The 19,339-nt window shown below is 44.4% G+C and overlaps 1 protein-coding gene across 1 annotated transcript in view; it reads right to left on the bottom strand.

The window, feature by feature from the left end:
- Positions 1–8,800: 8,800 nt before the first annotated feature.
- msna (moesin a) overlaps positions 8,801–19,339 on the bottom strand; it is a 35,170-nt gene continuing 24,631 nt past the window's right edge. The window contains exons 8-14 of the mRNA XM_060913004.1: positions 18,863–18,959; positions 18,592–18,755; positions 14,332–14,462; positions 13,983–14,143; positions 13,499–13,591; positions 12,332–12,562; positions 8,801–10,330 (exon numbers count right to left, since the gene is read on the bottom strand). Coding sequence (XP_060768987.1) covers positions 10,166–10,330; positions 12,332–12,562; positions 13,499–13,591; positions 13,983–14,143; positions 14,332–14,462; positions 18,592–18,755; positions 18,863–18,959 — 1,042 coding nt within the window. The 3' untranslated portion in view covers positions 8,801–10,165. The remainder of the gene's footprint in view (positions 10,331–12,331; positions 12,563–13,498; positions 13,592–13,982; positions 14,144–14,331; positions 14,463–18,591; positions 18,756–18,862; positions 18,960–19,339) is intronic.

The raw sequence follows: 19,339 nt of genomic DNA, 5'->3' as shown, positions 1-19,339 counted from the left end.
CCCTGCTAACGGGCGAGGCGCAGCTGGCCGCGCTACAGCTCCCCACCGACAGCCGGCTGGTCTACGCGGACCTCCGCAGGGCCATCCTCCAGTGCGTGGGTCGCACCCCGGAGCAGCAGTGGCAGCGCTTCCGCGCGCTGTCTGGAGGACATCGGCCGGCCGTTCGCGTTTGGCCAGCAACTCCAGGACGCCTGCCGGCAGTGGCTGAGGGACGACAACCGCGACGCTGAGGGAATCATCGACCTGGTGGCCCTGGAACAATTCGTCGCCTGACTTCCGGAAGGAACCGCGGAGTGGGTCCAGTGCCATCGCCCAGCGTCGCTGGATCAGGCCATCAAGCTGGTGGAGGACCATATGGCGGCTGTTCCGACAGCAGGACAGCATGTCTCCTCTTCTCCCCTCTCTCTCCCTCTCTCTCTCTCTCTCTCCCCCTTTCTGTTTCTCATCCTCACCCCATTCCCCCACAGCGGAGGCAGGGGCCGGCTCCACCCCAGCCGGCCCGCTGCACCCGTGGTCCCCTACCGTTTCCTACTTCTGTGTCTGTGTCTTCCCCCCCCTCAGGTGAGTGAGCTCCGGAACACCGGTGCAGAGGGAAAGCCTGGGCCGGTATGCTGGCGCTGCGGGGAGCCGGGGCACCTCCAGCATCAGTGCTCGGCGATGGAGGTGGGCATGGTGGTCCGGATCCCCGACGCGCCAGGAACTGCCCTCGATCGGGCCAGAGCATATCGCATACCGGTGAATATCCAAGGGGATACGTATCAGGCTTTGGTGGACTCCGGCTGCAATCAGACCTCAATCCACCAAAGCCTGGTGCAAGACGAGGCATTGGGGAGAGCACAATTGGCGAAGGTGTTGTGTGTGCACAGGGATGTTCATAACTATCCTTTAGTGTCGGTCCACATTCTATTTCGAGGGGAGAAACTTAGAGTACAGGAGGCGGTTAATCCTCACCTGACCCACTCGATAATTTTGGGGACTGATTGGCCGGGATTTGGGGAATTAATGACACATTTAGTGAAGAGTGGGGCCTGCCATAGTTTAGCAGGGGAAGGTCCCGGTGTGGCTTTGGCGGGAGCAGCTGTCATAGAGCCGTCTACGTCATCACCGCGTCAGAGTGAGGAGCAGCAGGCTCCTCCTCCCTCTCTCGGGGAATCCCTTGCGGATTTCTTGTTAGATCAGTCGCGAGACGAGATTCTGCGGCATGCGTTTGACCAAGTGAGAGTAATTGATGGTCAAACGCTCCAGCCAAATGCCACCCTGTCCTTCCCAAGTGACGCAGGACACTCAGACTAAAGAACCGATAATGCAGCTTTTAATCCCAAAGAGCCGCCAGGAATTTATATTCCAGGCAGCTCACTTTAATCCCATGGCCGGACACTTAGGGCAGGATAAGACACAAGCCCGAATAATGGCCCGGTTCTATTGGCCAGGGATTTGCGGCGATGTCCGTAGGTGGTGTACGGCGTGCCGCGAATGCCAGTTAGTAAATCCAGCGGCCATTCCAAAAGCGCCTTTGCGCCCTCTGCCATTAATCGAGACCCCGTTCGAAAGAATTGGGATGGATCTCATTGGGCCATTAGATCGGTCAACATGAAGATATCGCTTTATTTTAGTTCTGGTGGACTATGCAAAGCGATATCCGGAAGCAGTGCCTCTTCGCAATATCTCAGCACGCAGTATTGTGGAAGCACTCTTCCGCGTCATCTCCCAAGTCAGAATCCCCAAAGAGATTCTGACTGATCAAGGCACTACGTTTATGTCACGCACACTGCGCGAACTGTATGGGTTATTGGGAATTAAGCCGATCCGCACCAGCGTTTATCACCCACAAATGGATGGCTTAGTCGAACAGTTCAACCGCACCCTCAAGAACATAATTCAAAAATTTGTAAGCGAGGATGCACGAAGCTGGGATAAATGGCTCGAGCCCCTGTTATTCGCAGTGCAAGAGGTCCCACAAGCCTCCACGGGGTTCTCCCCATTCAAATTATTATACGGGCGTAAGCCACGCAGCATTTTAGATGTGCTGCATGAAAATTGGGAGGAGGGACCTTCAACAAGCAAAAATGAAATTCAATACGTTATTGACCTGTGCGCCAAACTCCACACCCTCACACACCTAACCCAGGAGAATTTGCGGCAGGCCCAAGAACGTCAAGTCCGTCTGTACGACAGGGGCACGCACCTTAGGGAATTCACACCGGGAAATAAAGTACTCGTGTTGTTGCCCACGTTGAGCTCCAAATTGATCGCCAGGTGGCAAGGACCCTTTGAGGTCACACGGCGAGTCGGGGCGTCGACTATGAGGTGAGGCGAACGGACAGGGGTGGGGCATTACAGATTTACCACCTCAATCTGTTAAAACTTTGGAACGAGGAGGTCCCCGTGGCATTGGTGTCAGTGGTTCCAGAGAAGGCGGAGCTGAGGCCGGAGGTTCAAAAGGGAAAACTGACATCGCCCACCGCTCCACGGGCACAGATAGAGGGTGGGACGGGTGGGATTTGTCCCACCCAGATTTAAATTCACCTCGTTCGGTCCCCCCCACTTATAGGGAGGAAAAAACGTCTATGCTGTCTTTCTTTGCATAAGGCAAACCTCACGGAAAAATCAAAAGACTAATTACCATTTGGGTTATTGAGGTGCACAGCAGTACATACATAGTTGCAACAACTCATATAAAACAAAACAAAGACTGATATTCGGTTGGTTGAGCTGCGCAGACTGCACAGGTTGCGAGCTCGAGCTTGGTTGCTATGGTTACCCACAACAGGTTTGACAGGCATATCGGGGACAGCTCCTAGTTCAGGACCCCAACACGGCATGATGAAGGGTGCCAAACCGAAAAGGCAGAAAACAATTGCATCGTTTTTTCAAAAAACAACAACTGTAAGTAAACTGTGCCTTACTTTATATCACCTTTCAATTTTTTGATAGTCTGTTCAAAGTAATGTCGTAGTGAAAGTAAAATCGTACGGAGTAGAGATGCCTTTCTGGTAGCCTCCTTCTTTCGGTGGTAGCCTGTAGATACAGTGCTCAGAAGGCAGTTTTAATGTTTAATCTGGCGTTCCCTGCCATAATTTCAGCGAGCATATTGTTTCATAAGGAAACTTTGCGAAGAGTTGTTGACTGACTGCCGCTCACGCAACACACAGGCATAGTTAGAAAGTCAACACATGTTGACAACACATTGGGGTTGGGGTTGGTTTGCTGGCAGCTTTGTCCCCCCCAGTTCAAAAAACGTATCTGCGCCCCTGCACCGCTCCGATCCCCTGTGGAAACCACCTCTCCCCGACCCAGCTCAAGGAAGTAGCCCAGTTGCAAACAGAATTTTCTGATGTGTTCTCGCCCCTGCCCGGCCGCACCCACCTCATAGAACACCACATTGAGATGCCCCCGGGGGTAGTAGTGCGCAGCTGCCCTTACAGACTGCCCAAACACAAGAAAAAGGTGGTTCAGGAAGAACTCGAGGCCATGCTCAAAATGGGCATCGCCGAGGAGTCCCACAGTGGCTGGAGCAGCCCGGTGGTCTTGGTTCCCAAGGCCGATGGGTCGGTCCGGTTCTGTGTGGACTACAGAAAAGTCAAGGCGGTGTCTAAATTTGATGCGTACCCAATGCCTCTCATTGACGAGTTGCTCGATCGACTAGGCACGGCTCGTTTTTATTCGACACTGGATTTGACAAAGGGATATTGGCAGATCCCCTTGACTCCGCTATCCCGAGAGAAAACGACCTTTCCACACCGTTTGGCTTACACCAGTTCGCCACACTTCCTTTTGGGCTGTTTGGGGCGCCCGCTACATTCCAGCGGCTTATGGATAGGGTTCTCCGCCCCCACGCCACCTATGCAGCTGCATACCTGGATGACATTATTATTTATAGTCAGAGGTGGAAAAACTGGATTGACAAAGTAAAAGTCCTGCTTAGGTTTTCCTTCTGCCTGTGCTCTCAACACAGGTGATTTCACCAATTAGCTCATCAACCTGGTTTAGGGGATGTGGTAATTAGGATCAGCTGGTTCATTGAATTGGCTGGAGCAAAAATGTGGCATGGTTTTTACTTTCTGCACCTGGGTTTTTCCACCTCTGTTTATAGTAATGACTGGCTGCGGCACCTAGAACACCTAAGGGCCGTCCTTAGGTGGCTGAGGCGAGCGGGTCTCACAGCCAACCCGAAGAAGTGTGCAATTGGGTGGGTGGAAGTACGGTATCTGGGCTTCCACTTGGGCAATGGGCAGGTGCGTCCCCAAATCAATGAGACAGCAGTGATTGCAGCCCGCCTGAGGCCCAAGACCAAAAAGGGGGTGAGACAGTTCCTGGGGCTGGCTGGCTACTATTGTAGGTTTATACCTAATTATTCGGATGTCACCAGCCTGCTGACTGATCTGACTAAAAAGGGGGCACCAGATCCAGTCCAGTGGACGGAGCAATGCCAGCGGCCTTTCTCTAAGGTAAAGGCTGCACTGTGTGGGGGGCCACTGTTACACTCCCCTGACTTTTCTCTCCCCTTTGTTTTGCAGATGGACGCATCGGACAGAGGGCTGGGGGCTGTTCTGTCCCAGGAGGTGGAGGGGGAGGACCGTCCAGTGCTGTACATCAGCTGCAAGCTGTCAGTGCATGAGGGCAGGTACAGCACCATAGAGAAGGAATGCCTTGCCATCAAGTGGGTGGTCCTCGCCCTCCGCTACTACCTGCTGGGGCGCCCTTTCACCCTCTGGTCAGACCACATGCCCCTGCAGTGGCTCCACTGCATGAAGGATGCCAACGCGCGGATCACCCATTGGTATCTGGCACTCCAGCCGTTTAAGTTCAAGGTGATCCACAGGCCAGGGGTACAGATGGTCGTGGCGGATTTCCTCTCTCGTCAAGGGGGGGGGAGTCAGCTGCAGGCCGGATGGCTCCCTGGCCTGAGTCGGGCGGTGGGGGTATGTGGCAGCGTGGACGTGGTCAAGCGTCGTTCTGTGAATGGAGGGCGGAGTCAGGGAAGGTAAGTGGCAGAATCACTGCACCTGACGGGAATTAACCTGTGTTTGTGTGTCTTCCCCAGTGATCGCGCCCTATAAGAGGAGAGGGAGAGCAGAGGAAGGGTGCTCTCCCCGAATGAGAACACTTGTGTGTGTATGTGGGAGAATAAGTAAAAGCTGAAAAGCTCAAATAAAAAGGGTTTTTGCAAACTCAGTTCTGGCCTGCCGTGCTTCTGTGCTCCACCCACCTTAACTATTTCTACAGATTTGTTCTGCTCATATTTGTAGTGTGTGTGTGTGTGTGTGTGTGTGTGTGTGTGTTCTCCTTCCCCCGAGTGTTACGCCTGACAGAAGTCCAACACCTTGAAGAAAGCGAGACATCCAGAAATACACACACACACACACACACACACACACTACAAATATGAGCAGAACAAATCCAATGTGCATGCTTTTTTTTATAACTTATCCCTCTGAGGAAACCAGTAAAGGTTCTACGTATAACAGAGTGCTTTTCTATCTGATCAGAACCCTTAAAGAACCGCTGGAGAACCTGTTTTATTTTCTGAAACAGTTCAGTGTTCAGTACAACCTCCACATTACTGCTCTTTACTTTCTTCTTAATATTTTGAACCTGTCAGGAGCCCTGGGTACCTGGTGCAATCTTACAGAAAGGGTTCTTTAAGGGTTCTTTAAAGGTTCTTACAGTAGCTTACAAAAAAAAAGAGTCCTGGGACTGGGATTTGTTCCTGAAAGGAAAACACACTGCAGTTGAGTTCTGCAGAGAACCTTCTCAACAAAGAAAAAAGACAGAAGAGTTGATAGAAAGAAAAGGGACGGATGGAAAGACAGAATAAGACACGGATATAAAGGATGATGGGTAGAACCACAGGCTGAACAAAACCCAGTGGAGTGTGACATAGAGGAACAGATAAACTGAGAGATGGGCAGATAATGATGAGAGAGAGAGAGTTAAAGTTGTTATGACTTTAACAGGATGAAGAACAAGTGTTTAACTTGTTCTTTTGGACAATTCACTGCAACAACACTTGTTTATTCACTGCTCTGTTCATTTATCTGTCCATCACCATTCATACAGCAAAGACAGACATAGAGAGAGGAAAAGAAAGAGACAGAATATCAGAGAGAGAGAGAGAGAGAGAGAGAGAGTACTTTTTCATTCTGAGGAATAAGAAGTGAAATGAGAGATGGAGAGAGGGATGGAGTGAAGGATTAAGTAATTAGAAGAGTAAGAGATGGACTGAGAGATGGCTAGAGGGATAGAGAATGGAGTGAGAGATGAAATAAGAGAGAGAGTCAGGGATGGAGAGAAGGATGGAGTGAGAAATGAAGAGAGGAATTAATAAGGAAGGAATGACACCATGACATTCAAAGCAATAACATATACAAATAAGAGAGAGAGAGAGAGAGAGAGAGAGAGAGAGAGAGTCTTACCTACAGGAGAAGTCAGGGTGAGCAATATAGAGGACAGGAGCGAGAGAAGGACAGGAAACATGATGAGTGAAGAAACGGAGTGTGTGTTTCTCAGAGTGCTGGAGGCTGAACTGAAGAAACCCCATGGGGAGAGAGAGAGAGAGAGAGAGATGCTGTAGTTCTTTATGATCAGTTAGCATTAGCACGATGTCTCTCACTGACTGTTCATCAATCAACTGAAAACCAGATTCATTTATTCTACACTTTCTTTTCCTCTTTTCGTCTCTGCTCCTATAATTCCAGGTCTGTTATTCCCAGTTCAACAGGAACACTTTTTTTCTCCACAGACTGCAGTGGGAATTCGCATAAAGCACTTAATTCAGGATTAAAGCACAATCAGGACGAGATGATGGAGCTACAGCTTTCTGCTAACAAATGTCGTTAGCGCAACAGCTCAATCCTGCTCGCATTTAGCTACATTCACTGAGGTTTAGCTAAACTCCCAAATAGCCAAAACCATGTTTGTTAAAATTCCGTGAACTGAAGTGTGAACCAAAGTTAAATTTGTTCATGTGGTACGTCGGTGAAACTGCTAAAGTTGTAGCTGCTGAATTCTGTGAGCTAAACTCCGCGAGTTCATCTTTGGCTAACAGATCAGTTCTCTGATAACAATTAGAAGCACAAATTATATAAATTTAACCCTAAAACTAAAACATTAATCTTGAGTATGTTAAAAAGCTTTTAGTTTGATTAAAATGCAAACATGCCTGACAAACAAACAAACAAACAAACAAACAAACAAACAAACAAACAAACAAAAGTACAACTTATGGGTCGTGCTAGCTAATGCTAAAAGCAAACAAAACATTGTCTGAAAAGTTCTGGGATTTCATTCTGCAGTTTGTTGAACTGTTCATACGTGTGTTCATTACACCGCTGCTGAATAAAATATTGTCACTTAAATAATAATTTAACATTACTCATTTGCATATTGGGCTGGATAATTACCAAACATGCTATAAATAGTTTATAGTTTGATATTTCTTTATATCCTGCATATAGAATAGATTATAATTTAATGTTTTTATGTAGGAAATGGAATAATTAGGCAATTAAACCGAGTAACTATAATAGTAATAGTTAGAATGTTACTAATTATTATTAGTAGTAGTAGTAGTTTAGGATTTGCTGTTCCTCATTTTGCACATCAGTGTCGCTTTCTGTCATGTTTTAGTGTCACAAAAGTGTTTTAGCGCCGTCTAGTGACGAATTGGTTGAAATGTTTTTTATGTATTCATCAGAGAATCACTTATAAACAGCAGAACTACGTCCTAATCACAATTTTCTTATTTATAGAGAGCACCAGCTACAATTATCGACACCTTAACGATCTTTTGGCCGTTACAAAAGTAGAAAAGACTTTCAATACGTAAATTGTGCATGAAGAATTACTCAAACTTCCACTGGAAAAAATGAGTTGATTCCTGATTACTTAGCGTATCAGATCACGCGACACCGTTCCACAATTATCAACACCTTTGTCCACAGTTATCGACACCATTCCACAATTATCGACACCTTTGTCCACAGTTATCGACACCGTTCCACAATTATCGACACCTTTGTCCACAGTTATCGACACCGTTCCACAATTATTGACACCTTTGTCCACAGTTATCGACACCGTTCCACAATTATCGACACCTTTGTCCACAATTATCGACACCAAGATGATTATTTATTTAAAAAAATAATCAATATGTGGTATTAAGTTAACAAACCAGTTTTTTATTTAAAATGTGTTTTCCATAGACTTATATTTAGTCCAAAAATCTCTTTTATATAAATATATGGATGTCGGTGTTGATGTAAATGAGGAAGTAATTCTAATGTTTGCCAATAAATGAACTGATAATATTGAATCTGCATCAGAAAATCTTTTTGTTCCACTTTCTAAATATTTTCGTTGATCACATTTTGTTAATCATTCGTTGTTGTTTGTATTAATTTCTAGTTTTGTCATTTACCAATAAATGTCAACAGGCAATCGAGACTGTAACCACATGAACTTCCAGGTCAAAGGTCGCATATCCATATATTAATGATAGCGGTAAATATATTTACATATTAGTATTGTTAATAGTAGATAGTAGTGAAAGAAGTGGTAGAATATTCATACTATAATTATTATTGTTTAGGTGTTGTGAGGTTAAGATAAAAAAAACTTTTAAAAGCAGTATGTGGTTTACGGACTTTTCCACTAAATACTAACTTATTAAAGAAGAAAACATCAGACGCACAACGTTTCTGATCTGATCCCCAGATGTAATTCTTCTGAAACTGGAACATGTCCACCTGGTTTGACTCAGCAAACTGAATAAAAACAGAGGACGCGGCAACTCGTGTGTTTTTGTAATACTTTATTTTCAGTTTAAATGAAGACATTTCAAGCAGATATCCTTGTTCTTGATTGGCTAAACAGAAGGCACATGGCACCTGCAGAGTGGAGCGGCAAACAGAAGATCAGCTAATTCAAGATCTCTATCTCTTACATATCAATAACAGTCGTGATTATCCGAGAGCTAAAGAATAAACCCGAGATAAAATAAACATATTGCTTCAGTGCAGCAGCTTGCTGCGTTCAACAACAGAACGACGGAAACGTATTAAAGAGGCATCGTGTATAAATAGCACACACTCGCTAACTGATGCTAAAATCTACAACAAGGGAAAAAAACAAACGCAGCTCTGCTCTTAAGTGTGTGTTTTTTCTAATACAGATTTTTTTCAAAATAATACTGCAAAGTTTCAATGTCTTAAAAAAAATCAAAAGCTGAACATGAGAATAAGATAAAATAACAAGTACTGTTGAAAAAATTACAGTTTTATATTTTGCTTTGATTGTGTTGGCGAATGCAGGGAGCGTCCACAGACCTGCGCTGGTGTCAGGGGCGGGAGGGCATCAGTGGGGACCACTCACACACACATACGTGCAATTTATATCAATGAGAACTGGTGCAAAAATGATTTGGCACAAGTGAAGGCCAGGGCTGTGCTGATGATGATGATGTACATAAGTATGACGATATATAATTAAATATATCATTGAATTAGCCAAAAATTAAATCAGAAATAATCATCCTGTTTACGTTGTGCGAAATAATAGTCACAATTTAAAAAAAAAAAAATTTGCTACAAGACTTTTTAAAAAGCCCTTTTTTTGAAAAGAGGTATAAAGTGGAAGAAGAAAAATTAAACTGCAAACATGCTGCTTCGTCATCATGTCATCACGGCACTGACTGTAAATAATAACTTCAGTGTATCAGATAAAGTTATTATATACATCAGTATACCAAGAAAAAAAAAAGAAGTGAAAAATATAACATTAACGGCACTTGGTATAGAAAATGGCACTGTAAAAGCGACTCGTACTCGTTATTACAAATTACGAACTTTTTGTGTCGGGAATGTGATCTACAGAATCAGTGAACTAACCTCAACTCAGTAGAACTACAGAACTGATCTGAAAACCATCATGCAGTTTCAAAAATATAGATTATATATGTTCATATATATTATTATAAAGGTCAAAAAAAATTTACAAATTCCAAAAGATGTGTAATCTCCCTTATAAAGATACAGTCGCCCCAAAAATGTTTGCTATATTTCCCGTTTTCACTCTAATTTGTAGCTTGTGCTTGGTGTTGAGAGCTGTGGAATTGTGGGCAGGTTGTGGCTCCCCCTGCTGGCCGCTCGTGGTGAATGGGCGTTTACATGCACTCGAACTCATCGATACGCTGTTTGGTGTTTCCAGAACGGATCTGCCGCAGCGTTTTGTATTTGTCACGCCCGGCTCGCACGTTCTCTGCATGGATGATGTCGTTCTGCGTTTTCTTCGTCTCGTCACGAGCGTTAGCCAGCTCCGTGCTCAGAGCCTAACGGAGAAACAAAAGGAAGAGAAACAGAGAGAGAGAGCAAATTAAAAGACTGTCTCACCATGGACCAAAACCTTGCTCAGGAATTCTGCCTTTGGTTACCAAGTCCATTTATGATCATGACGTTTGATCAAAGGAATTGAAGCTACCCATATTGTTTCTTTTTGGAAAAATCTTGTAACATGACCCGATGACCAGATAAAACTAATTTAGACTGATTAAGATCACTGAGTGTCCTGTCAGAGCTACACTCTATGGCCAAAGGTTCGTGGGCTCCTGACTCTCTGTATGCTGTAACGTTACAGTTTCCCTTCACTGGAACTCAGAGTCCAAACGTGTTCCAGCATGACGATGCTCCTGTGCACAAAGCGAGTTCCAAGAAGACATGGTGTGTAAAGGCTGGAGTGAAGAACTCGAGTGTCCTGCACAGAGCCCTGACTGAACTCAACCCCACTGAACACCTTTGGGATGAACTGGAGCCTCAACAACCTCAACATCAGACCCTGATCTCACTAACGCTCTTGTAGCTGAACTAAATGAACACAAATCCCCACAGCCACGCCCAAAATCTAGTGGAAAGCTAGCCTGGGCCCGCCCATCCTAAGCGTGATGCAACACGAGGGCCTGCTGCGAGCTTAGTCTGGCCAGGCAAGCTATCTACAGCTCTTCCAAGCTCCTGAAAAATCGGGAACCAATCAACTTTGGGCATCTCCAACGGCCCTGGGTAGAGGCGTGTTCAAGGCACTGACGTAGTAGAACTGCGACCGGAAGCCATAGATTGTTTACAGAATCTATGCCGGAAGCGCTTCATTCACATCACGAACATGGAGCAGCGGCAAGCCTTTAACACAGTGGTAGATGCTGTATTGAAAGCATTCAACGGGAAGTTCTCATTGAAAACGGAGCAAAGAGCAGCCCTGGAGGTATTTATTGAAAGGAAGGACGCTTTCGCCTTGCGCGCTTCGGCAGCGCATTGATATCTGAGCTCCGTATCAATGCGCTGCCGAAGCGCGCAGAAGGTGTTAGTACGCCTGTCATTATAGTGCGGACTTTCCATAGCATAGAAAATCGCTACGTTTCAATTTGTGTAACTGAACTTGTTTCATATCACTGGTCATATAAACCTATGTAAACAGGAAAAACGCGGAAGAGTTTGGTCGCATCTAACTACAGCCCCAAAAAATACCATTGGCCATACTGAGCCTAGCTACATTGCTAACAGGAGTGACAGCGCGTCTGACTGCGTCTGACTGACTGGGAGGTCGCGCAAAGCTCGGAGAGGTACGGAGCAGCTCGTCTCAATTCAGATAAGAGCATATTTCATTATGGAAGTACGGTGGACTGTTCCTTTAATCCAGGAGCAGTCCAAATTTCTGATCCTGCTCCAGAACACAGCTCTAGTCATCGTGTTTGAGCCAACATCTATCTCTAATTGTGCCCCAATTCCAGTCCCCATCTCTGATCCAAACTCCAGTCCTGCCCCAGACTCCAGACCATCATCTAGTTCCAGTCTCTGATTCAAGTCTAGTGTCTGTCTATGACCCTGCCTGGAGCCCTGATCCAGAACCCAGTTGTAGTCCTATTACTATATCCTGCCCCATTGCTAGTCGTTCCCTAGCTCCATTCCTCAACACTGATCTGGCCTCCCTGGTTCTGATCCAGGTCTATTCCTCAGAGTCCTGATCCAGAACCCAGCTCTAGTCCTGGGATTTGATTCTGCCCCGTCTCTAATTTTGCCCCAGGCCTAGTCCCCATTTCTGATCCAGATGGCTCTGCTTCCAGTCTCTGATTCAGGTCTGCTGCCCATCTCTGTATCTGCTCAGAGTCTCAATTCTGATTCCAATCTGATATTAAAATCCACTTCAGATCCATTCCTCATATCAGACTCAAACTTCACCTTGACCTTTGATCTTGTTCTTGGATCCCATGCCTGATCCTGGCCATGGGTTCTCGGTGTGTAATCTGCAGTGTATGTGTTTAATATGTGGATGGCATTGTTACCTGCAGGTGTTTCTGCACTCGTTCGTTTTTCTCGGCCTCGGTCATGCGCTCCTCCTCGCTGCGGTCCTTGTACGCAGCAGCGTTGGTGAGTTCAGCACTGGCTTCTGCACTGCTCTCATCACTCTCGTCATGATCACTCTCTCCATGAACAGGTTCCTGCACATGAGCCGCCGTCACCGTGTTCTTCAGCTCCTCCTTCGTTTTCTCCAGGTCCTCCTGAACCACGATGGCCTGAGCAGAATTACACATTATTAAAATTTCCTTTACGACAGCTTCACTTCAGAACTCAGCTCCTTGACTAATCAGACATCGGATCATCTGGGTCAGTTTGACTTAAACTCCGATTTAGTTTATTTAAACAAACATGGCGCAATCTATCTTACTCGATGATGAGCGACACCAATTTAGCAACTATCTTTAACAATCGGGTGCTGTAAAAAATATCTTCTACCTTCTAAACACTGACTGACTGACATTTAGATTTCATCATAAAATCAGGATTTAAAAAAAAATGTATTTATAACTTGTTTATTTCTGTCGCGTCCAGACGGTGAGCCATTCCATTGTGTAAAGAGACAGAGCGGCGTTTTGTCTTTAAATAGAACTGATTCAAGCTGCAGGACCAGGAGAAGTAGGGGTGTGTGTGTGTGTGTGTGTGTGTGTGTGTGTGTGTGTGTGTGTGTGTGTGTGTGAGAGAGAGGGGACTTTCTCACTCTCTCCACTCCAGGATATCCCCAGTAGAACGAGGGAGTCCACCCTTCCAAATACATGAGTATGAAAGAAAAGGAAAGAATGGAAAAGTGAGAACGCGGCAGGCAGGAGGTGAGCGGAAGGTCAAGGTCACTGCAGCAATGGAAACGTATAAACTCTTACAGAAACCTCATTATTCAACAGGAAACCTTCGAATAAAAGCTCAAGTGACCCCATGAGATCAATACGGGGACATTAGGTACTCGGAAAGGGCTAAAAGCGCACACACAGGAACATGTTTTTCTATAACCATAGACACACCCATTGCTTAAAATATGCAAGTATCTGAAAAACCCAACCTCATTAATATTCCCAGGATATCTTAATTTTGATTTTCCAGGTGTTTCCCGTCTCTGGAAAAGTGTCTGTGAATTTGTAAATTTTCATGACATGTGAAGGAAGTTTGTGTTGTTTTACCTTCTGCTGCCACAGTGAGGCTTCCTCTTCCTTCTTCTTCTTAGCATCCTCTAGCAGAGAGATCTTCGAGGTAAGCTCTGCCAACTCGGTGGCCTAAACACACACACACACACACACACACACACACACACACACACACACACACACACACACACACAGATTAGTCCGTAACATTTTCCATACAGTTCTTTGCGGCTTTCTGCAGTTGGCAAGCCATTTCATCATTCCTAGGAGACTGTTGTCAGGGCGCTCCAGTGACGGTTGGAAGTGAGCTCAGTTACCATAGCGACCATGAGACACGTGTTCAGTCTTTATACTAAGCGTTAAGGGTGTGGTCAGTTACTGTAATGGCACAAAGTTTTCACAATGTTTTAAGTTTCTGCAGTGAATGTTATTTGATTTTGTGCAGTAGAGTGAAGTGTGTGTGTGTGTGTGTGTGTGTGTGTGTGTGTGTGTGTGTGTGTGTGTGTGTGTGTATACACACCAGGTGTTCCTGGTTCTTCATCTGGTTCTCAGCCTGCTGCAGCAGAGTGAGTTTGGCCTCCTCCGCAAGCCGTCTCTCTTTATCCAGACGCTCCGCCTCCTCTTGTGCTTTCTTCCTCTCCTGCTCGAGCTCCAACGCTTTGCGGGTCTGCTCTTCCAGCTCTGCAAACACACACAACATTTACAAGAGAGCTGAAGACATCACGCTTGGCCCACTTAAATAGCAACCACTTCAGACCCTCTCACAGATACCATGACCACGCCCCCTCACACTAACACACACACTCTGACCACGCCCACTTTCACACACTGACCACACACACGATTATTAATAATAAACACAGACAGACCTTGTTGAGCTTTCTTGGTCTGCTCTTCGATCTGTTTCAGTCTCTCCATCAGCTCTTCCTTCTCCTTCTCAATCTTCTCCTTCTCCTTCTCTGCCTGCTCTCTCTTCTTCTTCTCGTTCTCCAGCAGGGCCCTGTGAGTGAGTGAGAGAGAGCGAGAAAGAGAGAGACATATGTGATGGAACATTGTCCTTAAAGTCACTGTGAGGTGTGCAGTAGTGAAGCAGTAGTGATATAAACACACACAATGAAACACTGCTTTTGCAATAAACGACGGTCTGACTCTGTTGAAATTCTAATATTTTTCTTGCGTTATTTCAGTCTGACGTGCTTCTGCTTCAGACTTCATTCCACGTTTTATTTAAAAAATTAATCAGGTTTATTTTCAGTTTTTTCAAATAAATTTCAACTTTTAAAATAGTTTCAGATAAAAGTTGAAAAACTTTCTCACTGAAACACAGACGCAGTGTTGGAGAATTTAAATCTCAACTGCCAGCTGATGATGTCATAATGTTCCTTACAGCAGCCGACCAATCAGCAGCCTCGCTTCAAATGACACTCAGTGGAGAGTCACACTTTTTGTATAATCACGATCATCACACACTAACACACACTCACTGTCATCACACGCTCGCTATAAATCACACACTAACACACGCTCGCTATACACACTAACACACGCTCGCTATAATCAGACACAAACACACACTCGCTATAATCACACACTAACACACACTCGCTATAATCACACACGAACACACACTCGCTATAATCACACACGAACACACGCTCGCTATAATCACACACAAACACACGCTCGCTATAATCACACACTAACACACGCTCGCTATAATCACACACTAACACACGCTCGCTATACACACTAACACACGCTCGCTATAATCACACACGAACACACACTCGCTATAATCACACACGAACACACGCTCGCTATAATCACACACAAACACACGCTCGCTATAATCACACACGAACACACTCACTATAATCACACACTAACACACGCTCGCAATAATCACACACTAACACACACTCGCTATAATCACAGACTAACACACACTCACTGTCATCCCACGCTCGCTATAATCACACACTAACACACGCTCGCTACACACGCTCGCAATAATCACACACTAACACACTCACTATAATCACACACTAACACATTTGCAATAATCACACACTAACACTCGCTCGCTATAAACACACACTAACACTCGCTCGCTATAATCACACACTAACACACTCGATATAATCACACACTAACACACGCTCGCTATAATCACACACTAACACACGCTCGCTATAATCACACACTAACACACACTATAATCACACACTAACACACACTATAATCACACACTAACACACTCGATATAATCACACACTAACACACGCTCGCTATAATCACACACTAACACGCTCGCTATAATCACACACTAACACTCACTATAATCACACACTAACACACGCTCGCTATAATCACACACTAACACACTCACTATAATCACACACTAACACACTCACTATAATCACACACTAACACTCACTATAATCACACACTAACCCACACTATAATCACACACTAACACACTCGATATAATCACACACTAACACACGCTCGCTATAATCACATACTAACACACGCTCGCTATAATCACACACTAACACACTCGCTTTAATCACACACTAACACTCGCTCGCTATAATCACACACTAACACTCACTATAATCACACACTAACACTCACTATAATCACACACTAACACTCACTATAATCACACACTAACACTCGCTCGCTATAATCACACACTAACACTCGCTCGCTATAAACACACACTAACACTCGCTCGCTATAATCACACACTAACACACTCGATATAATCACACACTAACACACGCTCGCTATAATCACACACTAACACACGCTCGCTATAATCACACACTAACACTCACTATAATCACACACTAACACTCGCTCGCTATAATCACACACTAACACACACTCGCTATAATCACACTAACACTCGCTATAATCACACACTAACACACACTCGCTATAATCACACACTAACACTCGCTATAATCACACACTAACATACACTCGCTATAATCACACACTAACACACGCTCGCGATAATCACACACTAACACACACTCGCTATAATCACACTAACAGTCGCTATAATCACACACTAACACACACTCGCTATAATCACACACTAACACACGCTCGCTATAATCACACACTAACACACTCACTATAATCACACACTAACACATTCGCAATAATCACACACTAACACTCGCTCGCTATAATCACACACTAACACTTGCTCGCTATAATCACACACTAACACTCGCTCGCTATAATCACACACTAACACTCACTATAATCACACACTAACACTTACTATAATCACACACTAACACTCGCTCGCTATAATCACACACTAACACACGCTCGCTATAATCACACACTAACACACACTCGCTATAATCACACACTAACACACACTCGCTATAATCACACACTAACACACACTCACTATAATCACACACTAACACACACTCGCTATAATCACACACTAACACACTCGCTATAATCACACACTAACACACTCGCTATAATCACACACTAACACACTCGCTATAATCACACACTAACACACGCTCGCTATAATCACACACTAACACACACTATAATCACACACTAACACACACTATAATCACACACTAACCTACACTCGCTATAATCACACACTAACACACTCGCTATAATCACACACTAACACACGCTCGCTATAATCACACACTAACACACACTATAATCACACACTAACACTCGCTATAATCACACACTAACACGCTCGCTATAATCACACACTAACACGCTCGCTATAATCACACACTAACACGCTCGCTATAATCACACACTAACACACGCTCGCTATAATCACACACTAACACTCACTATAATCACACACTAACACACGCTCGCTATAATCACACACTAACACACACTCGCTATAATCACACACTAACACTCACTATAATCACACACTAACACACGCTCGCTATAATCACACACTAACACACTCGCTATAATCACACACTAACACACTCGCTATAATCACACACTAACACTCACTATAATCACACACTAACACACGCTCGCTATAATCACACACTAACACACGCTCGCTATAATCACACACTAACACACGCTTGCTATAATCACACACTAACACACGCTCGCTATAATCACACACTAACACTCACTATAATCACACACTAACACACGCTCGCTATAATCACACACTAACACACACTATAATCACACACTAACACTCGCTATAATCACACACTAACACACGCTCGCTATAATCACACACTAACACACACTATAATCACACACTAACACTCGCTATAATCACACACTAACACACGCTCGCTATAATCACACACTAACACTCACTATAATCACACACTAACACACGCTCGCAATAATCACACACTAACACACACTATAATCACACACTAACACTCACTATAATCACACACTAACACACACTCGCTATAATCACACACTAACACACACTATAATCACACACTAACACTCACTATAATCACACACTAACACACGCTCGCACTAATCACACACTAACACACACTATAATCACACACTAACACTCACTATAATCACACACTAACACACACTCGCTATAATCACACACTAACACACACTATAATCACACACTAACCCACACTCACTATAATCACACACTAACACACGCTTGCTATAATAACACACATTAATTTTTATGCTGTTTGTATCCATAAATATTCTCTTTGATTGTTACAGAACAGGAACAACGCACGTAATAAAGCAGATTTAAAATTTCAATGTCATGTATTTCTGTAAATTTCTCGGTTTTTATCTGAACCTTTGTTGTCTCTCTTTTGTAACTGGAGGTAAAGAGGAAGTTAATTTTTCTGAGGAAGGTGTGTGGAATTGATGTAATTTGAATGTTTATTTCCCTTCCAATAAGATCAGCAGTAATTTCCGGAGAACATGCAGTGTGTTGAGGAAATCATTCGATACACAGATGAATCGAATCGAGAGCATCGTATTAAATGAGATGGTACTCTGTAGAATTACGCCACTGCTCTTTAGGATAAATCTATAAAATAGTTTTTGGCTCACAACAGTTAAAAACAAACCCTGATGAAGAGTCTCACCTCTCCATCTTCTTGTGGTTTTTCTCCTCTTTGGCCTGCGCCTTCATCTGCTGCACCTCGATGGTGTCGGGTTTCCTGCGCCGCATGTACAGCTCGTGGTTCCCCATACACAGGGCCAGGATGCGCTTATTAATGCGCAGACGAGGGGCGTAGAACACGAAGTCCTGCACCACACACACACTTTATTATGAAGATGGGCACTATTGTCATTATCCATCGATAGAAGGTGTATGGTGATGATATAAACACACACACAGGTTGTGTTACACACCGGTGCTTTCTTATCGATGGGTTTGATGACGAACTTCTTGTCGTTGAAGGAGATGTTTCTTATTTCGCTCCATGGGAAACCGATCTTCGGCGTCATCCTGAACATCACACAGCAGAGAACAAACATTTTGTCATTTTCATTTGTGTGTGTGTGTGTGTGTGTGTGTGCTTTAACTTTAATTATTTATTTCATTAGAAGTGATCTGTTCAAATACAGAAACATGCAATTCCAAATACCTGCCGTTTTTTTCCTCCTCTAGTCACTGCTGTAAAATTGTGCCATGAGAATGTTTTCTGTCAGTTAGTTTGAATATTGATCTGTAATTATTTAAATCATCTCTCTGTACAGAATTTCTGTACCATGTGCTCCAGATCTTTATTCGATAAAGTGTAATCAGATCAGTGGTATCTGTGATGGTGTTTTCTATGTGTACAGAAACACTCAGGTGTGTGAGCACCGTTACAGACTGAGGGCTTT

Source organism: Neoarius graeffei, chromosome 28 (assembly GCF_027579695.1).
Source record: "Neoarius graeffei isolate fNeoGra1 chromosome 28, fNeoGra1.pri, whole genome shotgun sequence".
Taxonomy (NCBI): Eukaryota; Metazoa; Chordata; class Actinopteri; order Siluriformes; family Ariidae; genus Neoarius; species Neoarius graeffei.
This window is presented reverse-complemented; position numbering and strand designations above follow the sequence as displayed.